A 20,098-nucleotide genomic window follows, 5' to 3' on the forward strand; every position below is an offset into this window, starting at 1 on the left:
AAGATAATTGTTAGCATAAATCTTGTGCCAGATAAACAGTTTATAAAGGCTGTTGAAGCCTGTGTATTGTTGTGTTTTTTGGTACTGATACAGGGGAAAAGCTTAGAGTCAGGGATACAGTGCTGTGACAATTATTTGCAAATTTCTCTATTTCTTATTGTTTTATATTTGTCATATTTACATGTTTCAGATCATTAAGAAAGAAAGAAAGAAAGAAAGAAAGAAAGAAAGAAAGAAAGAAAGAAAGAAAGAAAGAAAGAAAGAAAGAAAGAAAGAAAGAAAGAAAGAAAGAAAGAAAGAAAGGGGTCAGATACTTCTTCACTGGACTGAACAGTTAGCTCTCACACTTGATAGCATTAAAATAGACAACTTCAATAACAGCACTTCCAAAATCACTGGAATTCTTGCTCAAAGGGAATACTGTCTGGGATTTCTGTCTTAAAAGATAGGTAAATGTTTAATATAATATAATATAATATAATATAATATAATATAATATAATATAATATAATATAATATAATATAATATAATATGCATTCGTTAACATTTTGTATATTAAATAAATGAAATGAGATCCTTTGCTGAACTGTAGCCGTTTGTAGTTCTAGCGGTGACCTTTAAAGACTACAATTCCCAGGCTGGGGGAGGAACCTCACGTCTAGCGCACGAGCTCTGTAGGCCAACAGTAGCAGCTGGCTGAGCCGAAGAGGCTACTTTGTTAACAGCGAAGCCACCGGAGAGAAAACGGCTCAGTGGTTTCTCTCGGAAAAGTGTGAACAGTTTGGGGGAAACGGGGAACCCGAAGGCCTGTCGGTGGGATTTAACGGTGGCACCTACTCTGTTTTGTGTTATTAACTTTGTTTTTTCGCCGACAAAAAGAGGTCTTACTCAAAGTTGAGCCGTAGCGGAGTTCTGTCGTTCAGGATGTCGGACTGAGACAAAGGGGTCTGGGGGGCATTCCCGACGGAGCGGTGAGTGAAACAGGCGATAACTACCAAGACTAAAAAAAGAAAGAAAAAGTTTTCTTTGTTGCTGATTGCCGGAAAAATAATCTGAGTTTGTGATGAGCTCAGTATTTCTGAGCCTGGTGGGCACAGTTAACTTAAAGCCCGTCTGTTTGGCCGCAGTCTCGTGGTGTAGAATCGCCTTCAGTCATAACTGAAATGTAGGACTGGTTGGTGATTTGCCTTCGCGATGAACAACCACGTTAAAAAATGAGATTTTATGGAAGGCTGCTTTGATGAGACTGACCTACAGCATGGTCGAAGGGGGCATTTAACCGAGCCATTAGGTTTCCGAACACAGAAAATGGCCTATGCGGGGAAATAGACCTGTGCAGCGAGATAAAGGTGTTTAAAAACTTTATCAAAAACGCATTCCTCGAAAGGGTATTTATTTATTTATTTTTTACTGTCAACGAGAACAAAACAGCTAGCTTACTAATCCTACATTTTAAATTAAAGAGAACAGTTGTAGAAAGACTTAAATTCAGCTTTGCTTTCTTTCCTCTCATGTGGTAAAAATAGTCTCAACTTTCAGTGTGGTGGCTATATTGGCTTGGCCTTGCTTCTTTCTTCAAGTACCTGAACTTTGTCTGATTTTGCTTTCAGCAGGTAAAACTAGGAAAGATGGAGAGGGAGCTGGAATGGTGGAAGGATCAGTTAGCTGCAGATATCCATCAGTCCCTCCGCATTAAGGTGAGTTTGTCTGAACTAAGCTCTGTTTTAACAGGAAGTTTTATTTTGCCGACCTTCTTCTGACTGCTTGCGCTTAGGATAACTTAAATTCACCTTTAAAAACAGTAACCCCCCACCTCTCCTCACAGCACTAGGCTTTTGCAGCTGACATTTTCAAACAGTGAGGCCAAAATCAACAGTGTCTGTGAATTAAAAAAAACAACAAAAAAAAAAACTTGCTACACACTGCAGTGCAGTGCTTATCTTTATCACCAGCTCAGAGGAAATCTAGAAAAACGCCAGCAAACATTGACAGTTTTACTTCTGCCTAATCAAATCCGTGAATTAAAGTGATTAACAGTGAGTCAACAAACACTGATGTTAAACTCTCAACTGCAGCTTTGCCAAAATTTGTTACTCAAATGGATTATAAGTGTTTAGTTTTAGTTTTTTAATTGCACCCTTTGCCTTGTTCTAAAGACCAAGTGATTACTATTGATTTTCAGAAGAAAATGTTAAAAGTAATTTTTCTTTTTTTGAGCAGTTGTGGCACGCATTTGAATCAGACCCTGAGCTGTATTGATATTCCACGACAAGATGTAATGTTGCGAGGAAAATATAATTACCCAGTCCTGCTGTCTATTTAAACATAGACGAAATTAGATTACATGGAGGATTTAAGGCTCATTAATTGAGAACATCTTAATTAACCTCAGAGCGTGATCATATTTCTTCCCCATGTGTCACTTTAATGGAGACATCTGTCACTTTGCTGGCATTTTCATCTTCATAGTGATGGAGCTCAGGTTTAGAAGATCAGGTATCTTAAATGTGCCACAAATCGCAAGAATGTGTGTAGAATGAGGAGTGTAGCGTATCGGGTGGTTGTGAGCTGCATGTAATGAGTCACACGCTTACATAGCATTTGAATCAGTTTACGCATGCTGGACAGTGTCTGACTCAGAGTGAGCTGTCAATTACACTGAAAGTCTTTATGCAGAGCTGGAAACAAAACAACACGCCCACTCTTTTCTCATCTGTGACAATGAGAGACATGCTGTCCGTCTCAAGTGTTTCTAGTCAAATCTAAAGCAACTGTTTTCACCACAGTATGATATGCAGCACTAAATGATCTAAAGTTACAATACAGGAATACCTGGTGGATGCTGTGCAAACCTGCCTGTGTTGTACTGCAGTGAGTTAGACAGTTTCAAAGCAGGTTTTTCTCAGTTTCTAAATTATTTTGATCAGGCGACTGATTTGTAGACAGTTGTAGTGTTTTTTTTTTGTTTTTTTTTATACATTTTTTTTCTTGCCATGGACTTGAATCTTTTACCCAAATTCACAGGAGTCTTGGTCATCTACACAAGATCGCAGATACCACTAGATGTCTTCATGTAGAAACGCACTACAGTTGTTTCAAAGAAAATTGGGAATTTCTTTACAATCATTCCTTTACCTAGGCCATATTGGGAATAAAAGATATATAGGAAAGCCAATAGATCATAGAAAATCACATTGGGTTTTAAGTAGTAAAAGTAGATAAGAATCAAGTTAAGTAATAATAGTACAATAAAGAGGATTAAACCAGATAATGCAAATTGAAGCATGGGTACACTGTTATCCCCCGATTACATGTAATAAATGACCATAAGACTTTCATTTGAATTTGAACAGACCTCAAGATTTCAGATTTTGTTCTCAAGACTAAACTGTTTTTATGCTGAAATGACTGTTTAACTTATGGATCATTAACCATGCCAGATGAAAAAAGAATGCTGCTTTTAGATGACTTGAAAGCTGACATTTCTCTAAACAGAACAACTCATTTAAAATCTAGAGTAAATCTTTTTTTCCCCCAAAAAAATAAAATAATTGTCAGTTGCTTGGTTGTTTTATGTCTTCAGAAATAGTAAATTTCCATAAACCTGTAATGGAAAAGATTGGTGAGTCAGTGTCAGAACCGTGCGTAAAAAGGCCCTCACGCGGTCTTCACATTTCCTGCATGGCGCCTTTACCCCCACAGTCTCATCCAGCCTTAATGATGTGTGCTGCAGCGATAATGCCCTGATGTGGGAGATAGCGGTGGTGTGTAGCATGTGGCAAATTATCAGACATGCAAATCAGTAGGCAGCTGTGGAATCCTTAATTATGGTGCGGATCCCCCACAAAGGCTCCTCTGCACTCCTCGCAGACCCCCCCAGAGCCCTCCCTTCTTTTCACATCCACCCCCATTCTCCTGCTGCCCTTGTACCCCGAGACAGACAGATGGAGCAGAGTTTGGGGAGGACTGGCTGATATGATAGGTCATGGCACCGGGGGTTGGTGTTGCTATGTTGATTTGGTAGGGGGTACTGCTTATTTTTGAATTCCACTGAAGTGCCAGTCTGAAGACTTTTTTTTTAAAGTTTTGCATTCACAGCAAATAATTTTTGTGCAGCGTGTCGGCTATAATAGTACACATTTCCATCAGTGCATTTCAGAGAAACGGTTGATACTAGTATTGGCTGATCTGCCAGGTTTTTTAGCTGCTGCCCTCCAATTTGTGATTTATTTTAATGGAAGAATGATAAACAAGAATGGAAGGCAGTGGTTTGTGGATATATAACAACTGATTACTAGTCAGATTGGACGATTTGATCCAACCTAAGCTATGGGATATTCTTGAACAGCAGTCTCGACATAATGTGGATATTTTTCCTTTATTTTAAGGACTCCTTGCTGGCGCTAAAGAGATTAATCTGCCAATCCTTGATCTCTTATCAAATCCCAAAGCCCTTGTTTTTATGCATCCAAAAAAACATAAAAACATATTCGAGTATTAGTATCATGAATTCAGGGGGAATAGCTGTTCTGTGTACATGCAGTTCCAAATGTCTCCTATTTCTTACTCCGAGGCAGGTTTTGAAACTAGAAACTTGGTCTCTCTCCAGTTTTCTGTAGCTGATTGGGAAGATACTCAATGCTGATTCAATGCAAATGCCCCCAAGTGTCTTCATTCCACTTTGAAACACATGCAGCTAATTGAACATGAATAGGAGATGGGCTAGGGGTGAAACCTAATCCTATCTACCACTCAACCGCCACTGGAGGCCCTCCCCTTCCTTCCCCATACCACATACACAACTCATCACACACAAACCCTCACCCCTTTGTTCAGAGACCCCTGCAATGACCCAGATTAGCTCCAGTTTTCTGCTCCAATGGTGAATTAAATGAAACGGATCCAGGGTTGAATCATAATCAAGAGTTTTTGGTATAAAAATAATTTCCTTTCTTAATATGAGTATCATACCCACCACTCTCCTGACAGTAGTGAATCTAGTCAGCATGGCTCACCATTATTATGCATATTCTTTTCGACCCGCATGCTTTTTCATCACTGCTTCCTGCCCACCCTGTTCCTCTTACACCCCGTCATTAACATCCCTGTTATCTTTTCTCTCTTCAGGAGCTGAAGTTGCCGGCCTACCGGGCCCATTCTCCCCAGATTGGCATGCGACGGTACTTTGCAGACTTGTTGGCCATCCTGAGTAATCGCTACCAGCTATGTCCTACAGCACGTCACTTGGCAGTCTACCTGCTGGACTTGTTCATGGACCACTATGACGTGGCTGTCAGGCAGCTCTACATCATTGCTCTGTCCTGTCTGCTGCTAGCTAGTAAGTTCAGAATCAGCTTTTTATTTTCTCAAAACTTGCCCCATGCTTTTTCTATATTCCAGGCATTTAAAAAATATTTTCCTTGATAAAATCCTTACATGTAATCTCAAAATAATCCCATCATGCTTTTAAATGGATTAGAGGTCATTTCACACCTCTTGATAGCTGAACGTGTTATCACACAGGTAATAAATGGGCTGCTGTTCGTGTTGGAGAACAAGGTTTCTCTATCTTTCACAAGTTAGCCCCACTCTTCAAGTTGATTGGAATTAGTTTATTTATGAAGCCATGGCTGTTTGGATCTGTGTTTTTTGATACTCTGTGTTTTAGAGCAGTAAATGTAAAAAAAAAACAAACGCTTGGTCGTGGTGCTTTTTCGCTTGTGTCTTCTAACATAAAAAGGACCATATGAACATATTAAGAAGCATGATGGTGATTTTCTTTCTTAAAACTCTTTTTTTTTTGTAGATGAAAGTTTTAATTGATGTTCTAAATGGTTTTCTTAAGCTTTAATCTGATAGGAACCTTTACTCAGGTTAAGGTTTATGTTTTCATCTTAAAAAGTGTTATATGTCATCTTGTAACTACACAATGGTTGCACTGTGAGTCTGTTGTGCTAAAAGAAATGCTTTGACTGTGGTTTGTGCACAGATGGCACAAGGTGAAACACTTCCTGCAACTAAGCTATTTTGAGTTACACTCTAGAGATGCTTTTTCCCCTTCCAGCTCCACCTTCTAACTGAACCGTATTGACAGTTTACTGTTCAATGTGTTGGTTTAAGATAAAACCAGGTTTCCAATGTGACAGCATGATGGTTCCATTGTTTTTGAGAAACCGTTGGGATTATGATCATGCCTGCAGAACTTTATCTCTGTCTTTGATGCTAGTTGTAATATGATCTGAGTGGCTACTTCAGTTTGAGCCTGAGATGAACTAGTGTTGCACTTTCTGAGGTTAAAATGTCCTCTAATTAAAGCTGCAAAACATTTTGTTTAAAAAAACAAAACTCATTTAATTGATTGCAAATTCCAGCTTACCCAACATCCCAATACAAATCTAATTTACTACCATTAGTTGTTCACTCTCTAATGGCAATTTTCTGCTGTGATCAGCAGAGAAAATATGGAGATATTGTGTGCTTTCTTATTGTCAGCAAACACTTACAAAGACCAAATCCAGCTGTGATTTGAGCCTGCTAATAGAGGGATGTTTTCCATCACAGAATTCCTTTGTTCTTCCAAACTTATTAAAAATGCATCAGTGTGCACAGATGTGAATGCTTTGGTTGTAGTTGCATCGATTTTCAAGTTGTCTTTGTTTCTGCAAAAGTGAGTGAAGTAGTGGTTTAGTTTGATTAGTAACAATTTGCTTTTCTGCTCTGAAGTCAAAAAATGTTTCTTTTTGTTTTGTGTAAAGCAGGTGTGTTAATCAACATCCCCCCCCTCCCCCCTAGTGCAGATTCAGGGTGTAGGTTGTGTGGTAGTTATTAGTGTCTGTATGCCTGTCTGGTGATTAACAGACTGTGAGGATTTCTGTACGTTAATGTAGCCCTTGGCATCATGGGTAATTAGACTAATGATGCTGTCAGAGTAAGAGTCTGGAACGGGGCCCGTTCACTTGGGAGGGCTCAGTGTGTGTGTGTGTGTGTGTGTGTGTGTGTGTATGGAGTCGCATACATGCCGCTTTTGCAATCAGAAGTCTCTGTGGTGTGATAAATTTGAATATAAGACTTGAAAGAGTTTTTTTTTTTTTTTTAAATCAATCTCCTGAGAATCCAAGAATAGCTTTGTGAGTTTGTTAATTTAGTGATATAATTATTATCAACTCAACCTGGAAAGAGGTTATCCTTCTAATCACTAATAATTAATCAATTTAAAAAAAAATCTTTTGATTGTGGCTTTCAGATACTAAGGCTTTCTCTTGCTCTCCTCTCTGTTCTCACTCCTCCAGGACTTGAGGGAGTCTCTGTCATGATTGATGAGGGCTTGAAAGTGCATTTCAATCAAAGTTGTCTCGGGTTTTCATCTGTGCCTTGGAATCTGGCCTAGTTATTGAACAACCTCCCCAGGTCTCACTGACTGGCTTTGACAGGCACATACATTGTCTTTCTTTAAACTCTCCTGGCTTTCAAACTCTGTTAATTAATCAGTACCTCTTTCATACTTCTCAGCAGTCACTGCCTAATCCTGTTTCTCCATTATATCTGTGTTTTTTGTGGGAACTTGTGAGTGCTTGTGTTTGCGCAAGGATGAGCTCCTCTTCATTTGTGGTAGTAAGGTTATGGTCAGTTTTTTATAAACAGAGTAAGTGGAAATGAGGTTTATTGACTGCTGATTTTTATTTTGAGAAGAAAGCCAATATATTCCCTCAGAATTAAGTATCTGTTGTGTTGAAGTCCTGCAGTGATACATCAGTCTTGTTGACATTTTTTTTCTGATCAGGACAGGTGAACTCTCCTGAGTGAATCTCAGTTACAAGCTCTCGCTGAAGGTGGTTTTCATGTATTTTGTTCCATGAGCCCTACAACTCTTATTGCCTGTTCTTATTGTCCTTATCTTCAACGTTATGCTGCTCTGTTGTTTGTTAATTGCCCCTTGGGGATAAATAAAGTCTTCTGATTCTGATTCTACAAGAAAAGAGCATCCTGTGAAATGGCACAACTAAAGAGACTACAGCGTGCACTTACATAGGCGTCGGAGCCCGGGGGTGGGGAGGAACTGTGTGCCGAGGGGCACCTGCCATATGCTCTCCGAGTCAGGCCTCAAACAAAAGCCAGTCAATGCAAGCAGGCCAGCCAGCCAGCCAGCCAGCCAGACCCTTCCCATAGAGGGGGAGGGGAGCACACTCCAAGGGGTGGAGGTTGTTGTGTGTGCAGGCTGTTGTGTGTGTGCAGGCGTGTGTTTGTGTGTGTGTATGGTAGAGATTTGCCGTAAGCTAATGTCACTAAAAGAGGACATGGTTGCTGTGGCAACCTTGTGATAAACCCACCGAGTCCTTTCTTGTGGTCACCTCATTAAAATCCGCATTCATGTCTGATCCATTTCAGAGTTTGCCATTAAAAGGCTGCCACTACTACCACCAACACACAGACATAAAACTGGCTTGTTCTGGTAATGTCCCTTTACCTTCTGCTGCTGCTGGCTCTGTTTCCTCCTCGTTCTCTCACCTTGTCAGGGTCGGGCAGAGAGAGCCAGTCCTGGGACAGGATAGCCAGTAAAAAGCACTCCCACATCCCTGAGGGGGTTGGGAAATGAGTGGAGCGGTACTTCAAAGGCAGGTTGACTGCTGATGTTAAACAGGGTAGAAAGGGAGGGAGAGGTGGTAGCCTGCAAAATGGGACATGTTAGAACTGAACCACTCGGTGGGGTACCCTAAAATGTTGATTAATAGGGGACCCACTTCCCTCTCTGTCCAAATATGTGATTCTGATTGAACGGTTCCACAAGTTTTCTTGAAAATGTTATTAAAAATATCCATAAACAGATGTGGCAGTTCATCTTTTTGTTTGAGATCTTTTTTTATAATTATAACCCCCAACTGCAGGCAAATGTCAATATTTAGTCGAATTTTGTGTTTTGTTGTGCAATGCCTGAAACTCCCCACGAACTACCTGTGTCACCACACATACTGCATGGCATTTCACACAGTCAGTCTCTGAATCCCCCCCACACAATCTCTCACACACACACACACACACACACACACGCGCAGGACTGAGTCTTCTCAGTTTCTCCCCGCTCACCCAACCATTCAGCATCAGGGGTCAGGGGTCGGCCCAGGCCTACATTGTAAGAGCTGGCAGAACCTGGGGTGTCAACACAGAGGTTCTGTGATGGAGCTGTGACCAATTTTTCCCTGCCAATGAAAGATGAACCGACAAATACATTGTGTTTAAAGAACAGGGGAAATTCCTTCATGGCTGTCAAGTTGAAGAGAGAAAGCAGGGTGAGCTTTATTTATGAGAGATTATCAGCATTAATTGATAGCAGTAAGAAATCCTGTTTGGGAAGTCATTCACATGTACCACAGGGCTGTTGGTCGATTTATCTGAAGCTTTGTTGTGTATAAAGTCTTTTTTTTTTGTCATTCAGGGCTTCTGGTTTAATGTGTCCTTTTTCAAATATATATTTAGATTTTCACCAAGAAATCTGGAAAGATGCTTTAATAGTTTTAGATGTGGTGGAGAACTACCAGGTGAAGAAAGTTTGAAGGCTGATCAAAAACTGGTAGAGTTGCACATTGTCAGCAAAATGGAGTGAAACAGAAAATGAGTCCTGTGTATGTGAGAGTACAACTATCAGGTTTTCTAACAGCCCCTATCACTCTAAACTGCTTTCCATCTCCACCCCCAACTCCCATTTTTCAAATGACACACCTGGGAGGAAGCCTTGCATCCTGGTCTTACCTCTTCCTAACCTTAACCTGTGACACACATCATTAAGTCTGAATATTTTTAACAACTTGCTCCACATTTTCTCATCATTATTATCACCAGTGTGTTCTGTGAGAAATAATAGGTGTCTTGTAGTTGCTCTGTATGGAGAAGTACATGGTTTAGATGAAAAAGAAAGCTTTTAAATAAAACCCTTGGAGTGTCACTCTATACTCCTTACTGACTTGAGATACAATCATGTAGCCGTCTGCATTCCAGGTGAGCTGAACTCACAGGAGAGGAATGCATCATCTCTTTCATACTGGCAACAGTGAAACGGCACACTGTTATCCCAATAAAATAGCAGTGAGTAGATATGATACAATTTACAAAGCCAAACACTGTGATTAGTACTTGTATGATTGTATGTATCATTAGTACTGGTTTGTGTACACTTGTGGATTTAACAGTGTAGTGCTATATACGGTTTTGCACATTTGATTTTGTTTTTAATTTTTTAAAACAGACGGAAATGACTCTATAATGCTATTTAGCTCTGGATATTTATTATTTAACAACAATTTTATATAACAACAGTTTAGGTAAGTAATCAACGATTTAAATAGTATTTTAAGAAAAATGTCTCAAATTAGTCTAAAGTAATTTTCTTACGGTAGTTCATCTTGTCCATTGGCTCCTGGAAAGCAGTGTTAGATTTTAGGTGCCGTTGTAGGAGGAACAAAAACTATGATCCTAGAAATCTTAGAAATGGTATTCTGATGTCACAGAGTTTCTGCTGGAAACATGAAGTTTGTTTAATGTCCGATCCACCACCGCTCCACCTGTTAATCTCAAAAATAGTTCCTGGCCGCACTGTATGTGTGAAAATGACTTAAGCCTTCTGTTAGAGGAAATTATATACGTTTTCATTTTTGATTGCTGTTTGGATAAAAATGTGAAATTTGGGAACAACATCTTTCAATTTTGAGGAACCCATTGGTTATTTTTCAATATTTAACTTAATTAAAGCTAGTTAATCAGAAAAAGCTATGAATAGATGGCTGGATAATGTATAGTTACATTTTTAGTGCTCTTTTAGATAACATTTCCAAATGGTAACTGGTCTGATTTATTGTACTTCAGAATTAATAGAACCAGGAGCTACTTGTACTCTTAGTTGTAGGCTTTCTGATTTCATCTTTCTGTCATGGTGCAGGCTTTCTGTCATTCAGAACAAGATTCCTCAGACCCACCCATGTCTGTGATGGAGAGAGAGCTATGTTACACTGTATTCGCCACACATGAAAAAGACTTGCTGCTGCAAGTGTGTGTCAAATCTAGTGAAGTATAATTAAACTTTTTTGTTCAAGAGGAGGACTCTGTCATCGCCACTAAGCACAGTATCACAGTATGTGTTTAGCTTAGACAGTCGAACCCTTCCTCACACAGCCTCTTGAAACATGCTCTCGTGTACTGGGAATGGCAGCAATGCATCATACAAGAATGTCTTAATCTTATTGCAAATCAGAAACCGAGTTGGTGAGAGACACTCTTATTATGTATATGTTATGGCTGTTAAGGGTTATTCTCTAGTGAGCTGAGGCACGCAGAGAAGCATGAAATGTGCTAATCTTGATCATGCCTATCTGTTACTGTGATTGCATGTAGTTAAGACTTGTTTAATATGAAGTGTAAATGACGAGGATGGCCTTTCAGACACTAAGTTGCTATATTCAGATGCTGTCAGACTGCAGTAGAGGAGTGGGTGGGTGAATAAAGTGAATTTATTCACCATCCTGTGTTTTTTGATGATGTGTTCACTTATTGAAATGACACACTGTAATCTCCATGATATTAACTTAAACCTGTTTCTGGTTTAAACTCTTGTTATGGTTTGGCAGGTTTGACTGAAGATTATTTTTGGACACTCATTGTTGTAAACCAAAGGAATAAGCACAGAACACAATAAGGAGCTTGACTTGTGTGTCTTAGGATCAAAGAGACTGGGGTTATGTGGGGATAGGGGGGCAGTGATGCCTTTTTATGGCAGTGTCTGTGTGGACATAGCAGTCTAGGAGCAGACGGGGACCTGATCCAAAGGATATGAGGGTGAGAGAATGGGACAAGTGTGGACTGAGCCATGGACTGAATCTGAGTGGTTGTAAAACAGCGCTGTTTCTTTGTGCTTCCTGTTCTGCCTGATAGACACGATTACTGCTTCTCTACTAATTACTGTCTCACCCCCACATCCCTGCATGTTGGCCTGCCAGTCCCATTCCCTCTCTCTTCCTTCCCCTGCTTAATGGTGGTTTGCAGCATAGGTGATAAAATTTATACTTGTAGGAAGACACTCAAGACGCTCTACTAGACGTGGGCTCAAATATGAAAATGAGGTCTGTTGAAGACAATGACAGTATCAGGTAATTGTTGCTGTTTGCTTATAACTGTAGCTGGGAAAGGTTAGTAAAGCTCCTGTTTTCAGTGTTTCATTGGCCTTGTCTTAGATTAGAAGATTTACTCCTGCAGAGAGTTTTCGTTGTTTCTGGATTAATGCATATTTTCGCCAAGCTGAAGTGTAACATTTTAATCCTACCAGCGTGATATAATGGGGTAACATTTTGTCTCCAGGCAGGAAAAATATGTATTTTTGATTATTGAAATGTCTGCAAATAAATTTTTATTCTCAATGTTATATTATGTAAATTCTATCCTTATAAAGAAAGCAAGAGAGAGCAAATCGGACATTTAGACATAAATATGCTTTAATAAACGTGGCAAGTCTGGTGGTCCTCAAAATTAAAAAATTAATTCATTAATCAGATTAATATTGGCTTATTGTTAAGCTATTGGGTTAACTGTATTTTTTTGCAAATGATCCCTGGCAACACGATCACATGCAGTCCTGTTGCCAGGGCCAAAGAAATATTAAATCTAGTTTAGAAACCTTTTCTCTGTTTCTTTGTCTGTAATACAGTACTGATTTATTTATGTGTTTATGTATGTATTTATTTATTGAATGCTTCTCTTAGGTGCTTCTCAATTAGACTAAACTGTATTAACTTGATCTGTTCCTATTTATCAGGTCTAAGCAGTATGAAAACATTTGTTGCAGAGTATTATGTTGTAATCATTGACAATATTTTTGGTGTAATTTATCTGCTAGGATCCACTTTTGTATGTCCACAGGAGGACTTATACTTGTTTAAAAACTGCTTATAGCTACATTATGTTTCATCCCGTAACCCATTTGTTTAAATTTAAAGTGTCTTATTGCACAGCTAAATGTCCAAGGCTTCTTCCCAATAATTAGAAGCAGTATTTAAAAAAAATTGAGCTCTGATTTTGAGAGCCAGCAACTTCCATTGAAAGTTAGTAGTAAAAGCTGCATGCAGTTTGTTGCAGGCTTTAAAGGGAGTCTGTATCAGTGTAACCCGACCCCTCCTCGCCCTCATTCTTAATGTTTGAGAAGAGGCCTGTTGGACCCTTGGATTAAAGGCATAAACACCCCACTTCATTGGTCACATGGACCCCAGAGGCCTCAGGGCTGTTGCTATGGAAAGCAGGAAGTCTTAGGACAGGGAGGGGGGCTCACCAAAAATGAAGATTCTCTAATGTCTGCGAGTGAGACAAAGGGACAAAAGTACTGAGGATTGAGCTGACCGTGTTTTTCATAGAAAGTCCTTTTATGGTCCACTGTAAGCCTCCCTGGGCTTATTAGTATAATCACTTTGCTCTATGGCCAGATGTTCGGGAGTAGCCAACTTAATTGCAAATTCTTAGTAGGTAATAAACTGCTTTAGAGCTAACCGTAAACCTGCTGCACATGATGGTAATCTTGTTAAAAAGAGGGAAAACAATTAATAAACATTCTTTAAACACCCTTTAACAGATGCAACTCATTCTGGTTCACATTTTCCATTCTTACTTACTTTTCTTCAGTACATGAGATGATGTTAGTTATGAATTGCATTTTTTGTCACCACAAGAGGTGCAGCTAATGATCATTTAAATGAGTTGGTTCATATTTTATAAATCCATTAAAGCCTACAAAATTTTTTATATATTTTTAAAGATGTTAAAGACTTTTTTGTTCAAAATCTTTACCCATAACACAAAAACCATAGCTAAAAGTCTTCTGCATTAGTGTAATGCTTTATATTTTTGAGAACTTACAAGCTAAGTGCAATACAGAGGTTGCCTCCTTGAATACATATGTAAACTGTTACATAAGTTAAATAAATATTGGATGTTTCTATTTTTTTTTTTTGTCTTTATGGCTCTAAAGTCTGAAGGTGTAACTAAAGTTTTATAGCCACCCTCACTACATCTTTGTTTCTTTGCAGGCAAATTTGAGGAGAAGGAGGACCGGGTCCCCAAACTGGAGCAGCTGAACTCTCTGGGGTTCATGTGCAGCCTAAACATAGTTCTCAACAAGAAGGATCTGATCAAAATGGAGCTCCTGCTGCTCGAGACCTTTGGCTGGAATCTGTGTATGCCCACACCCGCCCACTTTATTGACTACTACCTCCATGCCTCAGTGCAGGAGGGCGACCTCTACAATGGCTGGCCACTGTCCTCCCTCTCCAAGACCAAGGCTTTCATGGAGAAATACACACACTACTTCCTGGAGGTTTCATTGCAGGGTGAGTTTAAAAGACGGTAGTGAACTGTACTTTACTTAATGTGTCACACAGGTGTTGAACATAGAGTGATGATCTTTTTTCTCTTTTACAGACCATGCCTTTCTGAGTTTCAGGCCATCCCAGGTTGCTGCTGCGTGTGTGGCAGCATCTCGTATTTGCCTTCAGATTTCTCCAAGTTGGACAACTGCTTTGCATTTACTAACAGGGTACACATGGGACCACCTCACCCAGTGCATTGAGCTGATGTTGCTGTAAGGGACGCACAAACCCACACATTTCTTGATTTATTTCATTTTTGCAGTAGGTGTGATAACAACTGAAATATGTGCCTTTCCCTTTTAGTGCTCATGACAACGATGTGAAGGAGGCCAATAAAGCCAAATCCACACCTCCTCACCGGCCCTCCTCTCTGCAGTCCCAGCCACAGACCTCTCACCTCTCTCCAGTGTCAGCCATCCAGAGACCAGCCTCCTCCACCTCCTCCACACCACAGCTGCTCTTTCAGCCAGATAGCTTTCCACACATTTCTCAGCATTCCCCATCCCTGTCCCAGCTGCAGGCACTAGCTGAGTCCCAGGCTTTGGGGTCTGTGGTAAACATGTCTCAGGACTTTCTTCAGAGTCACAGGATGGGTCTTCTAGCTGGGGCTGCCTCCATCACTCCTGCGGGGGTGTTCCCCTCCTACCCAAGCCTAACCTCAGGTCTCCAACCGGGGACTCGTGGGCTGCCGCTCCAGGGCCCCATTTCTGTGCAGATGGCCCTTGCTGGAGAGCCGCGACATTGTCTGAGCATGGCTTACAGTGGGAGCTACCTAGGGGCTCATCACACGTTCACAGCCGGCTGCTTTGACAGGTGACGCCAGGAGACGGAGAGGGAACGCAAACCCCCACGGGAGTCCGCTGATAGAGACCTCCAAATCCCCAAACACCCACTTACAGACCTCCTCTCTCTCTCCGTCGCCACCGCAACAGCTTCAGCTTGCCCAGCTCCCTCGTCCCTCTCACAGAGACGCCTCAGACGCAAACAGAGGTCCAAAAGCAAGAAAGATCCAGTGGAAGTCATCACACTGACATGACAAATGCTCCTCTGCCTCATGAAATACTGAGGCGCTGTGAAATTCTTATCCCTATATTCCGAGCTGACTTTATAAATCTGTGTTATTTTGAGACTGTCATCACTGTGAATGAGATGAAAGCAGCCGTGTGATCCAACACCCACCTCATTCAGTGCCTGTTCTCAGTTGTGATAGCTGAGCCAATTTTAGAAGTGCACAGAAGACAAAGTATGTGATAAGCATATCTTGCTGCTTGACGTTTTATTTTTTGTTTTTTTTTAATTACTAATCCCAAAAATTGAACATGTTATAGAGAAAATTTGGCTGATATTGTTTTTTGTTTTTTAAGCCACCATTTCAGAGAGATGAAAGAAATGGAGGCTTGTTGCTGACGTGGCAGAGCACAAAGAGACTGTATGTCAGTGGAAATTTTACTTGTGTCTCCTGCACGTCATTGAACATTGATCTAATGAGCTGAAGGGCTTCTCTGAGAATTCCTCACAACATAAGACCTCAGAGGGGACGAAGAAGTCATTGTTCTGTGCGCAGCAGGTGAAGTCCGCAGCTCGATCAGGTGTGCGCTATTTTTATCCCCGCCTCCCTCGTCATCTTTTTTCTCTCTCACCTCCAAAGTCGAGCCTTGTGGCTGAGCCCTCACGCATGCAGGTGAACGTGTGGCTCTGTTAAAGCTGCAGGCTTTGTCATGCTAAAGTTTTAATTTCTCCAGCACCACTCAAAGAATTAAAAGACAAACTGATGTGACTGGACCAGCATGGTGAAGGAGACACAACGCTGGTGTGTGTTGTACATATGAATTGCTGCTGCCTTCTGAACTGTTGGTTCTGTGTCTGTGTTAATGACTGAAATGTTTACATGAACCACTAAGTATCAGGGACTTTAACAAGATTATACTTGAATATGATGCCATTGAAACATGTCATAGCTTTTATTTATGACTTTTTTTTTTAAATATTCATTTTTGATATTATGTAGTTTTTTGCCAGCTTAGAAATCCACCGTTGGTCAGTTAGTTTTTTTTTTTTTTTTTTTTTTTGTAACTGTTCATAGAAACAGGCTCAGGTTTTAAGGCTGAAGCTAGCAGCCTTTCCTTCATTATTCTGTGCTTATGCTTTAAAGTGGATGCTAATTCAGCATCTGCGGGGGCTGTTATACTCTCCTTATTCATCACTGGACCATACTGTGTACAACTCAGTAACTGAATGCATGAAATAGTCTGCTACATAGCTCAATAAGCCCGCGGTCGCTTGTTTGACACACCAGTATCTGCAGCCTGTTGTTTCTAATTGTTCCACATTTCTTCCGTCTTCCCAGTGCCGGCTGGTATCATAGTGATACTGTAACTTTGCCGACTCCAATTTTCGGGATCTTTTTTTTTTTTTACTATATTTTGACTGAATTAGGGCTGCAAATCATCAATTTGGGTTTTAGGTTGAGTAACTGTGTGATATTTCTGAAATCGCTTAAAAACATTAATGATATTAATTGTATTCATACTTTTTTTAAAACTCTACTTAAATATAGAAAATCTGCAGTTATATATCGCAAAGAAAAGCAGGCTGGAGTCAGGAAACATTTAAAGTACACATCAGTGAATCTGTTCATTGTTCCAGCTCTTGACTGAACTGATAGTGTCTTCTCAGCTTTGTAGAAAACTGATGTCTTTCTGGAAGAAGTGTAAACTCAGATATGCTACTTGGAATTTCTTGAACCTTGAATTGCCTATCGTTTAAATGTCCCGACTTTTCACTTCATTCTGGTGTTAGTTGTGCACGTTGGGCAGCCTCCTCATGTCCGTGCCTTGTCCTGAGCAGTTGTCAGGCTCACAGACATGTACAGATATTTGTTAGACAACACTACATGAAGCTTCCTGAAACAGCATTACCCAGATTAATATAATCCTGCATCCACCAAAAGGACTTGTTGATGTGTTTCAGTGATATAAACCATGATACTATGCCTTTATGTTTTCTAACTCTGTGTACAGTTTTGTTGTATTTTATGCATTCCATTTGTCTTCATTATATTTTAGTTCAGTCTTTTTCTGATTCTTTCATTGAATGCTGTTGGTGTGAATTAGTTTTTTGTTTTGTTTTTTAGCTAATTTTTATCTTTCTCATAATTCAAGAGCAACTTCTCATTGAGGTGTCAAAGGTGCAATACGTTGTTTTTGTTTGTTTGTTTAAAGTGACCACAGCCATCACTGTCTCATGTTTACCACTGGTTCATCTTTTATAACTTATATAAGTTTTAAATTTTTTTTTATAATTGTGACTTGACTTGCTGTAAGTTGGATCTCCCCTAGAGGGGGGCGGCGGGTTCTGAACACAATGAATATGTTGCATATTGCAGCATCAGGCTTGGAAGTGATAGATCTTACCGAATGCATTCGTCTTTTAGCCAGTTTAATCATGCTTTTTTTGCTTTTCTTTTTTTCCATAAGAAATGCTGATGCCAGTCACACCAAACAACCCTCGTCTAATGTGATAGTAAAAATGACACCACAAACATCCAACTTGTATTTTTATATTCTTTTGTAGCCTTGGTTTATGTGACACTGAATGATAAAATGATCTGTTTTTATCATAAAGTGCCATGAAAAAAATAAACACAAAAGACTGAAGTGAGTGTGTGAAAGGTGTGTTTCTTCTCAAGTGCCTGCAGCTTTTCGGGTGCACACGGTTCCCACTGTTACTTTGTCTTAGAGAGAAGACAATGTAACAACTCCTGCAGGTTTTACACACAGCCCTCCAGCTGTGACCACATACTGTCACTGCAGCTCACCATTCATTAAACCTGCCCTGCGTTAAGCTAAAGCCAGTGGAGCAGTTTAAATACATTTATTTAAGTGCTGTTACTTGTGTTCTAATCATTTCTTCTGCTTTAAAATAATAAAAATACTTGGCAGCTGTGTTTAGATCTTTTTGAGGCTAAATGCAGAACTAAAAGTACCAGACGATAATTCTTGTCTGATTATGCATGAATGCAGACTAGCATGTGCATACTCTTCCAGCACTTTGCAGTTAAGTTCAAATCTATAGCAAATAATTTAATCAGTCAGTCCCACACTGTAACCACTGGTGGGGTAGTAAAGGAGCATCACTAATCAGCGTGCTGATGAACAAGTTAAGCCTCTCTTCTACTCCTGCCGTCCACCTCCGCAGCTCCATCAGTGCTTTCTATGCTGTGTGGCATTTTGACATATAGAAACCTATTCAGTGATGGGGCTCTCTCTGACAAACAAGACATTATCCTGTTGTATAATACTTGCAAACCGACCACCCTCCTCATGTCGCACACACAATAGTGAACTCTTAGAGACCGCTGAGCCTTAGCTTTGTTCCCTGCAGCACAGTGGCATATTTATCTTACTGTGGAACTGAGAAAATCTGGAACGTTGTTGTCTAATCATGTTTGCTTGCAAATATTTAAAAAATTTCAGTTACAGAATCCTAAAGAACCAACAAACAAATAAACATGATACCACTGTGAGGAATTTTCCAGATCTTCAGTCTTTAGGGCTTGTCTGTAGAGGTGTGGATGAGGGGAGGGGGAGGGTGGTGCTCCAGGCGTCAGTTTGTTAATGGATCATTTTCCTGTAGGCTTTTGTATGCAGAGCTACAGAAGAAAGCTCCCGGCTTCCTTTGAGTGTGTCCTCAGGAGAAAAGGGGTTGGGTGAGGAGGGGGATGCAGAGAAAGCTGCTCACCTCATGTCACAATGCAACATTTAATCAGTGTTATTGAAGGGCTTCTACTGTAATTACATCTAACACATGGCTAGAAATGTTTTGTTTATAAAGGTTAATTTGGGTGCTACTTATTTAATACAATGGATATTTTTGTCTTGGTACAGCAGGGGAGTGCTAGATATAGTTTAAAATATCCAGTGCTTACTTTAGTGGGTTCATTGTCTGATTAATACAGTAAGGATCCATTGGACAGTTTTATATAATGTCATGTAAATTTGTAATAACTGTGTATATAAGTTGACTTGACAGTAAACAGCATGGTCGATCATGTATCATGTATTTCCCCCTGTATCATTATTTTATTTCATTTTATTTTATCCAACCTCACTTAAAAACACTGATTCAGAAGCACAGGTGTTCTGTCAAATACACCTCCCACCCCCTCTCCACATAAGTACACATGACAAGAAAAACCCCCACATGTTTGATGTCATGCTCAATAAAAAAGCCCAGCTACATGATAGGAACCTTATGATATGACATCATATGTGGGATTTTAACCACACACTAGCTTAAAACTTGACAGATTATAGATGGTGATTACAGAGGTTCTGATTTTTCTCTTTCATGATGAAATGTACCACTGATATAGAAGTGCATTAGAAGTATATATGCATAAATACGTCTTGTACATTTGCCACTGTCCAAGTGAGCACAGCCCAGTCTTATAAGACTGATAAGTTTTTTTCAACTATATTTACTTTCCTTTGTGTGTTTTTTTTTATTTTCTTTTGCATTATTAAGGCAAATAATTCCCATAGTGTTTCGAAACAGACTGAAATTTTTTTTCTCTTGCAAAGATTGAAATCTTTTTTACTCTACGCCGAGAAATTGATTTAAAAGCCAAACTCTTGTTTTTATGAAGAAATAGGGCACCTCCTAGTGGTGAGATTAGAGAAACGCACCTGTAGCCTGGAGTGTC

General features: G+C 39.9%; 1 protein-coding gene across 2 annotated transcripts; it reads left to right on the forward strand.

Annotated features, from left to right (window-relative positions):
- Positions 1 to 692: 692 nt before the first annotated feature.
- ccnjl (cyclin J-like) lies at positions 693 to 18,040 on the forward strand. Of its 2 annotated transcripts, none has more exons than XM_086312131.1 (6): positions 693 to 972; positions 1,612 to 1,698; positions 5,129 to 5,339; positions 14,056 to 14,355; positions 14,447 to 14,606; positions 14,698 to 18,040. In XM_086312131.1, exons 2-6 carry the CDS (start codon positions 1,630 to 1,632, stop codon positions 15,209 to 15,211), a joined length of 1,254 nt encoding a protein of 417 aa, XP_086168257.1. In that variant the 5' UTR covers positions 693 to 972; positions 1,612 to 1,629; the 3' UTR covers positions 15,212 to 18,040. The 2 variants fall into 2 exon arrangements, with proteins under 2 accessions (XP_086168257.1, XP_086168267.1); XM_086312141.1 differs by having other exon boundaries at positions 1,615 to 1,698.
- Positions 18,041 to 20,098: the final 2,058 nt, after the last annotated feature.

This window comes from Aulonocara sp. 'chitande type north' Nkhata Bay, linkage group LG2, assembly GCF_057382095.1.
Source record: "Aulonocara sp. 'chitande type north' Nkhata Bay isolate Kocher_YH1m ecotype deep benthic linkage group LG2, A_spYH_male_GT1.1, whole genome shotgun sequence".
In the NCBI taxonomy this organism is placed as follows: Eukaryota; Metazoa; Chordata; class Actinopteri; order Cichliformes; family Cichlidae; genus Aulonocara; species Aulonocara sp. 'chitande type north' Nkhata Bay.